At 38.0% G+C, this 16,022-nt stretch overlaps 1 protein-coding gene and 1 long non-coding RNA gene across 9 annotated transcripts in view; one reads left to right on the forward strand and one right to left on the reverse strand.

The window, feature by feature from the left end:
* The window catches only part of LOC133636346 (liprin-alpha-1-like), a 95,206-nt gene that overhangs the window by 23,859 nt on the left and 55,325 nt on the right, over positions 1–16,022 (reverse strand). For all 8 annotated transcript variants that reach the window (XM_062030351.1, XM_062030364.1, XM_062030359.1 and 5 more), the window contains exons 9-16: positions 15,569–15,703; positions 13,007–13,090; positions 12,786–12,917; positions 4,143–4,205; positions 3,957–4,036; positions 3,372–3,522; positions 1,636–1,859; positions 1,319–1,550 (exon numbers count right to left, since the gene is read on the reverse strand). In XM_062030351.1, the coding sequence (XP_061886335.1) occupies positions 1,319–1,550; positions 1,636–1,859; positions 3,372–3,522; positions 3,957–4,036; positions 4,143–4,205; positions 12,786–12,917; positions 13,007–13,090; positions 15,569–15,703 (1,101 nt within the window). The remainder of the gene's footprint in view (positions 1–1,318; positions 1,551–1,635; positions 1,860–3,371; positions 3,523–3,956; positions 4,037–4,142; positions 4,206–12,785; positions 12,918–13,006; positions 13,091–15,568; positions 15,704–16,022) is intronic.
* Positions 7,524–9,247, forward strand: LOC133663806 (uncharacterized). The gene is made up of 3 exons (XR_009828413.1): positions 7,524–7,808; positions 9,006–9,083; positions 9,173–9,247. It is a non-coding gene; the product is annotated as an uncharacterized LOC133663806 (long non-coding RNA).

Raw genomic sequence — 16,022 nt, forward strand, 5'->3', positions numbered from 1 at the left:
TGAATGATTGAAAGATTTATTGTTAATAAATGGGACGCTTTGCGTTCCCAAACAGTCATCTCTGTCCCGACGATCCCCTCCGTGGTAGCAGGAACCCCTATATACTACGCTAATTACACATCAAAACCCTGCGGCTTATAGTCGGGTGCGGCTTATATATGGCGCAATCTGTATTTTCCCCTAAATTTAGCTGGTGCGGCTTATAGTCAGGTGCGGCTTATAGTCCGGAAATTACGGTACATAGACAAGATGGTGGTAATTGAGGGTGGTAGTCCATCGCTGCATACTCACAATTTGGACTGTGTTGAGTGCACATGTGCTATTAGCGGTGCAACCACCGGACCGATATGTTAGCTTGAAACTATCCGTATTGGTCTTAAAGAAGATGCTCATTTAAAGTAGCAATGATGTTAGGCGCACATTTACAGTGCATGCGAAAAGTTCACAGCGTGTCCACTTTTTACACATTTTGTTATGTTACAGGCTTTTTCCAAGATGGAACAAATTAATTTTTGTCCTTAAAATTCAACACACAATACCCCACAATGACAATGTGTAATCGTTTTTTTTTGCAAATTTATAAAAAATAAATAACTAAGAAATCACATGTATATTAGTATTCACAGCTTCTGCTCAATACTTTGTTGATGCACATTTTGCAGAAACCGTAGAGAGTGAACTGTTAATTCCAAAGCAACGGTTTGATGCTAATAAAGATTAAGATTAAGATTAAAGTACCAATGATTGTCACACACACACTAGATGTGGTGAAATTCGTCCTCTGCATTTGTCCCATCCCTCATTAATCAACCTAAATAAAACAAAATATATCATGTACATAAGAAAATTAACATACCATGTGTGGTCAGCTAATGATAGCAATTCAGCAAAGTTCAGCTACTAATGTTAGCTATCATTAAATGTATAGCCTCCTGTAACAACAATATGACTGCAAACTGTTAGTTGCTTCTCCTGTACTGTTTGTGTGTGTGTGGACGTGCTTCCTGTGTGTACTTATGGACCAGACAGCGGTCAGTGACAAGCCTGAGCGCCAGACAAATTATTTTGACAGACAAGCAATTTTTAATTTATATAACTAGTTATTATTACAAAAATAACGACATTTAAAAAATATATATGTTCTGTCAAACCACTAATGGTAACATAAGCTGCTAACCGGTGGTGTTCTTGGTATATTTTTTGGTTTAAAGTGTTTCACTTTGCACAAGTTGCAAACAGCCCCTTTAATACATATAGCTCTTGAATGCTGATTGCCGTGTTAAATGTTGGAAAAACATCTCAGTAGATATAGTCTTACCAGGGTCATGACACCCATCCGGTCTAATTCTCTGTTGGGGCTGCAAGGAATACGCCTTGGGGTTGAGTGGCCAGAACCTGGAGGAGAGCTGCCAATTGAAGAGCCTGCACAGAGTGAAGGTGGTATGGAGCTCATGGAGCGAAAACGTCCTCCAAGGCTCTCGTTGCTGCCCACTCTACACTCGATTTCCTCAGCTCGGATAGCTGTGTTTTCCTTCTCCTCTTGAATCATTCTGACAACATACAGGAAATAATGTGTGTGTAGATTAAAATATGAAACAAGACAAATTGTTGTTTCTGCCTTCGTAACTTTGCTACCTAATTTCATTATTGATAGCATCAAGCTGCTCCTGTAGCATTAGAGCTAGAGTCTGTGCATCGGCCTGACCACCGGGGGACAGAAGGTCAACTGAGCTGAAGATAGTCTCTCTATCCTCTTCTAGGTCAGAAGCATCCATGTCACTCTCAAATGCCTGGGCCACATTAGCAAGCACATTGGCCTGCTGCACACGCTCCCACTCCTGCTCATTAAGTGTCTGCACCTGAATCAAACACAAACACATTTGTAACAAGACTAGCTGGGGAGATTCAGAAGTTGGATACTTCAGTGTTTTCCATACAAAAAAATAAATGTTTTTGAAAAGGTATAGTAACATTTCACCTTTCAGGTGGCATATGTGAAGCCATCTCCTGGAAATTATGTTCCGCATACATTGACTACGTTATTTTTAAATCAAGAGTTTGAGGTTTGACCAACAGGCTTCTGTAGCTAGTCAGCACACACTCACAGAGTGCATCAGACTGGCCAGGTAGTATAATAAAAGTTATCGGTCAATATTCATTTTCGAATATTCGACTTTCTCTTTGCTGCTTTATGTCAATTTTGTTCTGTTAAAATTGAATTTGATAAACATTAAAATAATTGCAATGCAAATTTTTGTTAGCCTGTCAATGGGCTAACAAAATTTTTAGCCCATGCTATGTGTTAGCATTACGTTAGCAGCATAGGAACCTGCATGGTGGTTGCATTACTATTTTTCAGTTTATACCAAGCTGTATCGTTGATTAGGTACCTTAATTCCTACCTGAATGAGCACTTCATGCGGATATTAATGTACTTTCTCTTGTGTTCTGAGTTTTACAATAAAATCATTGCGGAGACTATCAGAAAACAACTTGAAGTTGGAAGTTTTTAATTTTTTTTACTTTAAAAGAACTGTTTACTTAGCTGTCAATCCAAATTCCAACATTCAGAGAGGGCAGAATAATTTATGTAAATAAACCAGGGGTGTAAAAAGTGCAGCCTGTGTTACATTGTTGTAGTAATACAATATAATGTAACAGGTAAAAGTTAATAACTAATAAGATGGGTCTTTAAATATGCGGGAAACACTACCGGTACTTAGTTAAAGGGGCTGTCAAAGTTTACCTTAATAAAACACGATTAACAATTGTGTGTCCTTGTAAAACAAGATGCTATTCAGCTGGAATGTGGTGAGATGTTTAAACAGACCCATAATTGGGATTAAAAGAGTTGCATTTTATTGACAGTAGTATTAATTGATTTATCAATAAATTACAGACAAAAAAGTTAGTTATTAATAAAACACAGACAAATAGAAGTCAGTTTGTCCTTTCATTATGGTGACTTACATGGCGCTGATATCCAAGATGGAAGCAAACAGAAAAACACAAAGACAATTTTCAAAATAACTCAATTGACTAGACCACACATAGTTAAATAATACAAAAACATGACAAAAGTTCATTAATTGATCAAATCATTAATTGGTCGTTAACCATTATCTATTACCAGTAAAAATACTCCAAAAGTGATCACAAAACTAATCTTTAAAGACTTTTCAGTTGCGGATGTTAAACATGTTTGTAAAAGTTGAACTGCTTGTGTTAACAATGTTAAGCATAAGTCACAAAAGGAGACTTTTTAGTATGAAATTAGCTAAGCTAATTAGGGTAATATTATATCACTTAGTGTGTTCATCTTTTGTTTCTGCATTTAATAGTTAGTGGAAAGCCAAAATAGGACCACTCACCTTGGATGGCTCGTCCCGAAGTGCTGCCACACGTCCTTTTTGGGGCCGCCTCAAAACAAGAGCACTACCATAGTGGTCTGAGTTGCTGTCCATCATAGAGGAAGCAGACACTGGGTACCTGAAGTCTGGGGTGCTTCCCAGCTGCGATCGTCTACAAAAGCATGCCACACAAAATTGGGCAGTAAAAATAAAAAGATTATCTTATTTAAAGGGGAACTGCACTTTTTTTGGGGGAATTTTGCCTATTGTACCCCACCTTCTGCGCTAGTGCAGCTAGTATATGGCAGTAGAAAATGGATGGATGGATGGATGGGTTCACAATCATTATGAATAACATGACAACGGATGTATTTATGTCTTTCATAATGATTGTGAACGATAGGCAACATTTTAAAAAAGTGTAGTTCCCCTTTAAATGCATTATTTCTCAAAATATATTTGGACAGCAATATAAAAAATGACGTATTGGGACGTTAGGCCAGGGGGCTTCCAGTATTAGTGTCTTCGACAAAGACAGAAAATAAGAGTAAAAATTAAAGATACAAATAGTCAGCAATAGCGATTCTTCAACACAAAGCAACTTACCCGTGTAATAAAGAGTTGCTCCTGCTCCTTCCTTGCTCATTCTCTGCCCTCATTGTTTCAATCTGAATCAAGAGTTGCTCCTACAATTTAATGGGATTTTAAGAAAAATAAACTCTGCCTAATGTATTACCAGAGATTATTCCAAATGCATGGGCAACTTGTAAGTTTAACAAGACTCATTTTCACCTTTTCATGGTGAGACTCCTCGATCAGCTTCTTGGTGTGGTCCAGTTCCCTTATGAGGCCATTCTGAGGATTAACAGAAACAGTAGTAATAGAACACAGAGTCACACAATGTGCACTTACACATCTGATGTCACCAGTCTTACCACCAAGAAGTTCATTTTTACACAGCAACATGCATGTAAGTATTATCTCCATTTATTAATTTATGTTTCATTGACAGATTATGTGTGATCATATGTGTGAAATGTGTGATCAGATTAGCCTATTTTGCTGTTAGCTAACAGTATTGTATTTAGGTAGGTAACACAGTATTGTGTTGGCTAACAGTAACTACACGCACGCACACTTTGTACCTGACCTAGCTAACTCAAAAGTAGGCTAATGTTATATGAGCTAGTTTTTTATATGATTTATAGTTTTCTGTGCATTTCAAACAATGTCCTTTATAATGTTTTTATTTTTTGATTTAAAGTAACATGGCTGCTAGGAGGCCAGCTAGGATCCCTGTGGACCTTGCACGACAAATGATCCAAGACGAATGGGATGAAGAGCCCATCGGATGCATTGCCTCAGAATCTGACATCTCAGATGTAGAGGACCCAGACTATTGTGCCCCCTCCCCCCACCCCCTCATAGAAGATTCCATAGGAACGACACTTGTGGAAGAGTGGGTAGTGATACAAAAGGCCTCATATCACAAACATGTTTTATGAGGAATACCTGGAATATGAAAAAACTCTTGTTTAATATTTTGAAAAGTAACAACCCAGTGTATTGCAAAAAGGCATTGATTTGTATTGGCATGCTGTACATTCAAGGGTTGAGAATATACACTGCCGTTCAAAAGTTTGGGGTCACCCAAACAATTTTGTGGAATAGCCTTCATTTCTAAGAACAAGAATAGACTGTCGAGTTTCAGATGAAAGTTCTCTTTTTCTGGCCATTTTGAGTGTTTAATTGACCCCACAAATGTGATGCTCCAGAAACTCAATCTGCTCAAAGGAAGGTCAGTTTTGTAGCTTCTGTAACGAGCTAAACTGTTTTCAGATGTGTGAACATGATTGCACAAGGGTTTTCTAATCATCAATTAGCCTTCTGAGCCAATGAGCAAACACATTGTACCATTAGAACACTGGAGTGATAGTTGCTGGAAATGGGCCTCTATACACCTATGTAGATATTGCACCAAAAACCAGACATTTGCAGCTAGAATAGTCATTTACCACATTAGCAATGTATAGAGTGTATTTCTTTAAAGTTAAGACTAGTTTAAAGTTATCTTCATTGAAAAGTACAGTGCTTTTCCTTCAAAAATAAGGACATTTCAATGTGACCGCAAACTTTTGAACGGTAGTGTATATACATTTATTTTTTTTGCAAACCATTTTTATTCTCGCTGATGTGTTCTCAATCACTTAATTCAGGGAACCAGAAACCTTTTTGACTCGGTGGCCACATTGAGTTAAAAGAATTTGGCAGGGTGCCGGGCTATTTAGTTGTGTGCGTGTGTGTGTATAGGACGTCCCGGGGGCCTGCTTGTGGATCCGGCCCACGAACCGTAGTATGGGGACCCCTTCCTTAATTGTTCATTTGTGCATGTTTTTTTCAATTACTTTGTAGTTACAAAATAATACAAATATTTAAAGAATAACATGATTTCAGTGTGGAATAAGGGACAAGCGGTAGAAAATGGACAGATAGATAATCAGGCATTAGCCGAATTCAAAGATGAAGGTTCCATTAATTGTAGGTTCGATTTTTGCCCTTGCCCTATCTAGAAGGCTTAAAAATAAACAAAATTGTGGTTTGACTCGGTGGCCACATTGAGTTAAAAGAATTTGGCAGGGTGCCGGGCTATTTAGTTGTGTGCGTGTGTGTGTGTGTGTGTGTATAGGACGTCCCGGGGACCTGCTTGTGGATCCGGCCCACGAACCGTAGTATGGGGACCCCTTCCTTAATTGTTCATTTGTGCATGTTTTTTTCAATTACTTTGTAGTTACAAAATAATACAAATATTTAAAGAATAACATGATTTCAGTGTGGAATAAGGGACAAGCGGTAGAAAATGGACAGATAGATAATCAGGCATTAGCCGAATTCAAAGATGAAGGTTCCATTAATTGTAGGTTCGATTTTTGCCCTTGCCCTATCTAGAAGGCTTAAAAATAAACAAAATTGTGGTTGGCACTAGCCATGCAACTATAGGTGGGGAAAATAAGCGATTTTTATATGCATCGCAATTTCGGACATGAACAATTATAAAATCGATTAGTAAATGTTAATAATCAATATTCGATTCATTTATTGTAAATAAAGTAATGCAGACAGTTCTAAAATGTGGCTGACTGCAGCAAGCCACCTGACCGAGAGATCCGACTAGCTCCTTTATTTTAGGGCACTTATGGTCCATTTCCATTAATTTAGTAAATGTGTGAAATAATTGAACTGTTTCTTATTACAAATGCACTGTTTTTTTTAAGTTGCAAGTGATAAACGCTTATTTGGGGAAACGAAAAGAAATGTAAAACTGCATCAATATACCGGTATATAAATTATAGATCCATCAATAATCGATTTTTAATCGAACCGTAGCTCCTGAATCGTAATCAAATCGCAAGGTGCCCAAAGATTCCCACATGTAAGTGTGTGTATATATCAACCTACCCACACAGCAGAAGACTGCTATACGGATCCGCCTTCAAGTCGCCCAACCCGCGTTACTGTCACATTCGTTTTGGCTCCGCCTAGAGGATACAGCTCTGCCTCTGAAAATTGTACGGTCAGACAGCTGATCCTGAGCGGACTCGTGTCTGATTCGCATACGCGGACGCGACAAACTAAACCGGCGCGCGCCGCCTAGAGTTATAGGCTCCGCCTACGCGCGCTGAGCCGACCAATGTCTGCACCCGCAGACATGGACGCGCCTACTAGCGTGTACGCGCATGAGCCAAGATCTCTGGACTTTCTTTGCTAGAACACGAACGCAAGTATAGATTTATTGATGTATTGCTACATTCGCAGTAAAGATCGGCCTTTGTGTTTCCATCATCATTTATGTATGATTGTAATGACGTTGTTTGATATTAGGACTAGCAGTAAAACTTTATATTCTGTAAAAAAAAAAGGCTTTTATTTCCAGCGCCGACTCCCAGAATGCTTTGCATGGGGACGTGCGTCTGACGTCACGTATTCAGAAAATTCGAAATGGCTGCACGCGGGAGGTGAGGCCCGAGCGAAGAAAAGTGGAAAAGAGTGTTATTCGTCAAAACACCCACACAACGACGGTCATTTTTTCGCCGTGCTATTGTAAAATTGTCTTTTATCTGTGTTTTGTGAAGCCGGTGAGTAACGTTCAATACAGTTAACTTAGGCTATCTTTTGTTAGACGCTGTGAATGTGTGTAGGTTACATGCTACGATATTCCACATATTTCCAACTGGTTGAAACGAAAGCGTATTACTTTATTGTCAGTGTTGTTTAGACCCAGGTCGCTATTACTTCGTTATAACAACGTAACGTTAACAGAGTGGAAACAGCCGTTCTTTGCTATTAATATGAGTGTGTATTATTTCTTTCTTTGTTCTTTAGTGGAGCTCGAGATCCTGTTTACTGTGGACTAGCTGTGTGTGACGCCATGTTGTTTTTGTTTCCATTACAAAAAAAAAGGTATGTCTATGTGTTTTTTGGCATAGTTAATTGTAGAAAAAAATATAAAATGAGGTGATGTGAGTGGGAAAAATTGCTGCACATATTAAGGATCCTTTTTCTTGATCTATATTTTTGTTATTTGCTGATGTATATATTTTATATGCTGTTTTTTATTTAATTAATTTATTAGAGACTATTTTATGCTTTATTTACTATTATTATTTCCACATGTAAGCATAAATAATTGATCATATTAGTACATTGTTTGATTGCTTTGCTTAATGCATTCCATAGTTTAATTCCACATACTGATATACTGAAGGTCTTAAGTGTTGTACGTGCGTACAAATGTTTTAAATTACATTTCTCTCTAAGATGATTTTTCTCCTCTTTTTTTTGAGAAGAATTGCTGTATATTCTTGGGTAGCAGGTTATAGTTTGCTTTGTTTATAATTTTAGCTGTTTGCAAATTCACTATGTTGTGGAATTTCAGTATCTTTGATTCAATAAATAAAGGATTTGTGTGTTCTCTATATCCAACATTATATATTATTCTAACTGATCTTTTTTGTAACACCGTTAATGAATGAAGTGTACTTTTGTAATTATTTCCCCATATTTCTACACAATAACTCAGATATGTAACACTAGTGAACAGTAGAGAATATGAAGTGATTTTTTGTCTAGAACATGTTTTGCTTTATTCATTATTGACGTGTTTCTTGCTACTTTATGTTGTATATTTTTTACTTGAGATTTCCAGTTCAATTTATCATCAATCATTATACCTAGAAATTTGGTTTCATTTACTTTCAATTTCTATTCCGTCTATTTGTATTTGTGTTTGACTTTCTCTTCTACTGTTACCAAATAGCATTATTTTAGTTTTACTGAGATTCAAAGATAGTCTGTTTTTGTCAAACCATCTTTTTAATTTGTTAATTTCTTCTGTTATTATTTGTATTATCTTCTGTGTGTTCTCTCCTGAACAAAACGCTGTTGTATCATCCGCAAATAATACTAACTTTAAATATTTTGTAACTTTACAAATGTCATTTATCTAGACATTGAATAATTTAGGTCCTATATTGATCCCTGAGGTACACCACAGGATATATTTAGCGTTGTAGACGAAACCACCACATTAATATTAAAGATATGGTTAACATTCTTAGTGCTAAAGATATTCCCCTCTCCTTGTATCCCTTCTCCCAGCTCCACCGTCTCGCCGAGTGCCAGCAAGAGTCATGAGTACTTGTCAACTCGACTCCTCAACTGGAGATAACTTTCTAGGTAAAGACTGATCTCCAAAATAATATCTCAGCATCCAGTAACCATGGTTAACAGATCACAACCATTTAATACCAATTTATCTCCCTTAGCACCTCACCATGGGGAAGGATGTATTCATATGCCTTCACCAGCACCTGCATTAAACATGCAGAGAGTTACACAAGGTAGGGACTGATCTCTGTATACACTACACCCATAATTTCAAACCCTACTTTACGAATGAGCGTAAGTTCTGACTATTATGACCTGTACTTTTACCTTTCTTATAGTTCTTACCACCTTGGGCCACCATTCAGGTAAAATCTCAGCTCATCTTATTTGTATACACTAACACCTGTGCATGCTTTTGACCACGTTGTTCCTTTGACGATGAATAAATACCCCTTTTCTTTCTTTCTACATTAAGGGTGCCTTTTCATCTGATTAAATTTATAATGAACAGGGACATTGCGGTTGTCCCAAGTGGATGGTATGATGATAGGATGATTTTCTGGCCCAGCTATAAAAACACCGACAGAATTGAAAGGGCAGCTTTAAATGAGGAGCAGCATGAGCCAAACTGGCCAAGATTTGACGTTTCTGTTGTCCGAACTTGTGGTATGCAAATTCATAATCTTCTTGTTTAAAAATAACGTCATAGTTGCTTCTCTTTATGCTTGGAATAACCTATTGTGTCTATGTTCTGACCAGGTCTCTTGTAAGAGAGAGACCTGATTTATCATCATCAATAATAATAATATTCTGTTCAGCTCTACAGCTAATTTGAAACTCATGTTCATTTTAACATATTCAATTTTAGACAACTACAAAGACGCATTAAAAATAATGCAACAATATGGAAAGGGCTGCGACACTTCAGACCTGCAATCTGAGGCAGAGAACGAGGAGCTGTCAGAAAAAAGGAACAGGAAGCCAGTGTAAGTGTGTTCCGTCTTGTTTTTGTCATGTTTCTATAGTAATAGGAAGGTTATTTCCGGTAGCATTCAAAAATAGACCAGAGATGCTTGTACTATATGTATATTTGGCAATTTTGGTATTGCAATAATCCTAATGATATGGTTACCCAACAGCCATCGTCTCGGGGACTCAGATGATAGCGAAGAAGACCCGGGAAATAGTGACCTCACATCTCAGGGGTTGGCAAGCCAATTGCACAGGCAGAGTAAGGAATAATCTCTTAACATCCAAAACAACAAAACCACCAAAAGATATGGTTAACATTCTTAGTGCTAAAGATATTCCCCTCTCCTTGTATCCCTTCTCCCAGCTCCACCGTCTCGCCGAGTGCCAGCAAGAGTCATGAGTACTTGTCAACTCGACTCCTCAACTGGAGATAACTTTATAGGTAAAGATTGATCTCTGAAATAATATCTCAGCATCCAGTAACCATGGTTAACAGATCACAACCATTTAATACCAATTTATCTCCCTTAGCACCTCACCATGGGGAAGGACGCATTCATATGCCTTCACCAGCACCTGCATTAAACATGCAGAGAGTTACACAAGGTAGGGACTGATCTCTGAAATATTAGTGTATAGATAGGTTCTTGGGTATTACCAGTCATGGTTAACTGATGGCTCTCTCACAATGCCCACCTCACTAGGAACGGCAGTCCCTCCTCGACTCCCTCCACCCCCCTCACCAGCAGCCCTCAACATGTGGCAGACAGAGGAGCCTGGATCCAGCCTGGCCTACAGGCCAACATGGCGAGGGGGAAGAATGGCCGACAACATTTCCTGCTCTGGTGAGCAATAACTGACAAATACCGGATGGTCATTCTGTGCCACAAATTTTGGAAAAAATTCAAATTCACAAGCAATCACATATTTTCTTCAAACTTTGTCAATAACTTTTGTCATTAACTAAGGTCAATAGCTAATGTCAGGATTATGAGTAATGAGGATAAACACTGAAACATGTTAATTTTATACTGCTGTTTGTCAACAGCGCCTGAGGTAATCCACATCCTTAGCCTGCTGGAAACTATTAAGCACAACCAAGACCAGCTGATTGCGAAGGTAAACTTCTTAAGCGAATAGGTCAATATTTCATAATGACATTGATTTTGATTCATTATTATTTTTTAAAGAAAGAAACAGCCTACATGGCAGCTTTGTGTGATTAGAGTAAACATTGCTACATTTTCTTGTTACATTTCACCTGTTTGCTCTTTAAATACCACTTTTAATGTTTTTTATTTATTTCGATCCTATTTTTTAAAAATGTGCCCTGGGGCCGTTAAAAAATGACCTGCAGGCCGCAAATGGCCCCCGGGCCGCACTTTGGACACCCCTGGCCTACACAAATACAAACATAGAATGATAGTACAAATATAATAAGAAAACAATGTCAACCTCCCAAAGTTGGGTTATGGATATTTATTTATGCCCCCAAACCCCAACCCCCCGCCGCCGTCATCCAACAGAGCCAAACAAGTACTCTGATCAAGGAACCAAATAACGATACTGTTTAAACATTTTGGATGTCTTGCACACCTATACCCTGATCACAAATTCATAGTTTACGCACCTTATTTTAACCACCTCCAGTAACTTTAAGTCATGTTTTTTTTTTCAAATGTAATCTCCTTAATACCTATCACATATTTTGTATTGTGTAAGCATACTTGGCTTTGGATGCTTCCTACCATAAACATAAACGTATCTGTCTTGTAATCTTGTTTGATTACAGGTGCTGTGAGTAAAAATGTGTTGACAAGGTCAGCCACGGACGCTGAGGTCACCAAACACGCCATCTGGTGGTTCAACTTGGCGGGGGATCGGGCAACGAGGAGACGAGTCCCGCTTCCACCTCCTCAGGAGGAATAAAGATGTATATGTATAAATAAACAACCTTTTATTGGACTTCTTGTCATTCACCAGTTATTCATTTTCTGATATGTTAGCTGTGCATGGAGCAGCGTTTCCTTGAAGTTGTAGCCTAATAGATTAAATATGTATATTTACTTTTTAAATATATATTATATATATTTACTTTATAGAGTGAATTGACCATTTTCTGTTTCTGCCTATTGACAATATTGTTAGTTTAAAAATACAAGGCAATGCATATGTAAGCCTATATTGCTGTAGTAGGGCTTAGTGAATTTTTTAGTTTCCTATTTTATCCTACAGCAAGAACAGAAGGGATTTTGAAAATAAGATAAAGGTGTCCAAAACAGCCAGATGAGCCAGGGTTTTTATGAGTCCGTTGCTGGTCCGCGGCGGGAGGTTAGGCTTTGATCTTGGGTGCGGAGTGGATGCAGCGCGCCGTCACGGCGCACCCGCCGCGGAAATAAGGCTTTGATCATGGGTGCGGAGCGCATTCAGCGCGCCGCCACGGCGGATCCGCTACCTGCCGCCGTGGCGGATACGTTCCTGAGTGCAAATGGACGCCGATGCTGGTCCGTTTCGCGGTTCCGTTCCGGAAAGCGCGATACCTGCGCGGGGGATCCGCCGCGGAGTGTTTTTGCTGTGTGGGTATCAAGATATTTAACCTGACGATACGATTTAACAACACATCCGACCTGTAGATCTGTATTTCTTTTGCAACAATATTTGTATCATTTCGTAAGGTACCTGAGATTCTCAGCCCAAGTTGAGAAGTTTTTTAAACGAGCAACCATAATTACAAAAAATATCCCCTGAAATGTGTTGGTTTAACAAAATATTAATCTATGGAGGTTCCATTACAACTACCTTATCCTCCAGAGCAGACATCCTCTCTTTGAGATGAAGCTGGAGTCTTTCGTTAGACTCAGACAGGAGCTTGTCCACTGTTTCAGAGAGACGCTTGTTGTGCTCCTCATTCATCTTCTCCCTCTGCCTCGCCTGAAAGAAAAATAAAGACACTTAATTAAGTTGTGCAAATGTTGATTGAGTGTTAAGGATATGCCCAATTTCTTCCAACTCTTTTTCACCCTGAGAAGTTCTTGGTTTTTCTCCTCCAACTGGGCCTCTAACTGCTTCAGTCTTTCCTCCACATTGCCATGACGTTCCTCTGCCTGAGCATAAAGGAAGAAAAAAGTGAATAAATTATTTCAAAGCTGTTTTGGTCTTTCTTGTATAGACTTTCGGTATCAGAATGATGCATGGACAACGCTTCACTATTTTATAAAGGAAGGAGCCATTTATAGTACTTTAGCAGATGTGTCTACAGGACAACTTTCACAAGCAGTATAGAGCAGGGGGGTGTTGGCTGGGTGGTATTTTTATCTTTTTTTTTTCCATAAAGAAATACAATCATGTGTGCTTACAGACTGTATCCCTGCAGACTGTATTGATCTGTATTGATGTATAATGTATATATTGTGTTTTTTATGTTGATTTAATTTAAAAAATATATATATATATATATATTATTATTATTATTTTTATTTCTTGTGCGGCCCGGTACCAATCGGTCCCGGTGGTTGGGGACCACTGGTATAGAGGCACCAACTTAGGGAAACCATGTAAAGCAAAACTACAACAACTAAAGCGAAAACAAACAGTAATATGAGATGGCAATCATGAAAGTACTTCATAGTAAATCTTCTTGTCTATTTTAGGAAATACCAACCATTTTTTAAATTATAACTTAATTATTAAGTTCCCTGTATTTCAGTTGAGAGTGTGGTTTCAAGTCTTTGAGCAAAGCAGCTGGCACTTCCTGTTTGTGTTAGCAGGGTTGCTGTGTTTGAGGAAAACAAGCAGTGATACCAGCCACATAGCACATAAATACCCACAACTACAGACGAAGAGAGAGTAAGTCAAGGTTAGCGCTTAGGCTAAATAAGAATAACAATATAACATTTCATCTGGTACCTCACATAACCAAGCACTTTTCATTTAAATAAAGCAACTAAAACTTAAAAATTTAAATAAGGACATTTTAGGGGTATTTAATAAAAACAATATGCTGGCCTGGTTAAATTAAGTAACAGAAAAAAATAAGATTCCTGGACCAAGGAGGACTTGAAACACTTTCTACTTTGCGAAAAGTTGGTCTACCTTTTGAGTCTTAGTGCCTTTGGAGCCACAAGGAACACACTAAGGGTATGAGAAGGAAGTGATAAAAGGTAGCATGAAGACCACACATAAAACAGCATTACAAAGTCAAATGAGACAGGAAGAATAAAACTATTGAAAATAAAATATGTATTTGCGTTGCAACGATTAGTCGACATAATCAATAGTAGCAAAGTGTCAAAAGATATTTTTTATTGTCGACACATCACTTAATAAAATTTTGATGTGCAGTTAATTTTTGTTGTACTGCTAACCTACCGGAACTTCTGGGAAGTAAATGCCAGGCTTTACTGCAGAAATTGTGTGAGGGCAAGACAAATGATGAGTCAGGAGCGGGAAGTGGAGTTACCAAATATGAAAAATAGACCAAACACTCTATAAAGTGTAGCAACATTTAAATGAAAATAAAAAAGTAAGCAAGGTCGGTGACATGTAAATTTTGCAAAACCGAACTCATGTTTAGGGCAACAGTACGGCTACGCACAAGCAGGGATCATATTATGATTGTTTTGGTCAAAATGTTGCATAAATATTTTTTTACAGACCATCTTCAAACCGCTTTCTGACCATCCTTTCAAGATACGCCGTGTTGTGGGCAGTCTTATTTACATGCTTCCACTTTGACTGCATCTTCTCCCCGTTAGTCATGTTGTAGGTTTCTGTGCTTCCATATTGAGTCTACTGACAGGTATAAGTTCCAACTATACACTAATTTGTAATAGCAAAAGCAAAAGCGTAGGATGCATGTGCATGTACGAGCCAGTCTGCACCACAACAAGAGGATAGAGAAAAATAAAGAACTTGCTGACTATAATGTTGGACTTGCGCAAAGCACTTTGGGAAAACCTCTACCATATACGGAGATATCCGCCACTGAAGTCACATGTTCAAAAAACACAAGTTGTTACATTTCCAAACGGCTCGTTGAGGAAAAAATATGAAGTAAAGCAAGATCGTTCACAAATATCCCCGCAACGCCTCCATTGTTTGATTTTTAAATTTTCAGGATTTATGCAGATCCCAAATAGGTAAAGACCAGGTACAAATAGGTAAAAAAAGTTGGTTTTGCATGATAGGTCCACTTTAAACACAAACTCAAGTGGTGTGTCTATAAACTAAAACTATAAAGCATAAATAACAGTATTATTTTTTTGTAGCATTTACACAGCAATTTTTTTTAACTAATACTTGCGACATACTTGTGCCACAAAACAGTTACTTAACGTGTAAGATGCCAGTCGTGTATGCAAACATTTTTGTAACTATTAATGGAGGAAAAAATGCCAAGAAAAATATGTCCAATATTTAGAGTAACAAATAGTGGCTCCACCATCACGTTACAAAATATGTTCCTCGTTATACTCACTTATTCCGATGTTTGTTCCATCATAGATGTACAATAACAAAAGACAGTTGGTATAACAACTCTTAGGGAAAAAATTTTTATTTGGAAAATGACCCGGTGCTAATACCTTCGTGAGGGCAGATACCCTTTGTGCTAGCTCAGCCTCCACCTCAGGCAGCGTCTCTGCTTTGCGGATAGTCTGCTGCAGCTTTTGCTCAGCTAGCTCTAGTTTCTCTTGCATCTGCCGGTTTCGGTCTTCAGTCTGCAGAGGAACAAAAAGGATAACGTCGAGGACACTTCAGTGCTAGATGTTATGTTGGCTACTAGCTACATATTGAATCAACCAAGTCAAAAAAGGATAAAAACATTAATCTGTCCAAATAACAAAAAAATACATAATTTGTGTTATTTCCTTTTTATAAAAACAGCAATAACTTGCACAATAGTAATGTATTTCATTAGCTCATTTGGGAGAGCAAGTGATTACAGTTTGAAAACAACTTCAACATTCATATTCGGTGTCCTCTGAGAATTTGTGAGGCCAACAAAGTAAAATTTTATATAAAAAGTAGGCCAACAAA

The sequence above is a fragment of the Entelurus aequoreus genome, linkage group LG02 (genome assembly GCF_033978785.1).
Source record: "Entelurus aequoreus isolate RoL-2023_Sb linkage group LG02, RoL_Eaeq_v1.1, whole genome shotgun sequence".
Lineage (NCBI taxonomy): Eukaryota > Metazoa > Chordata > Actinopteri > Syngnathiformes > Syngnathidae > Entelurus > Entelurus aequoreus.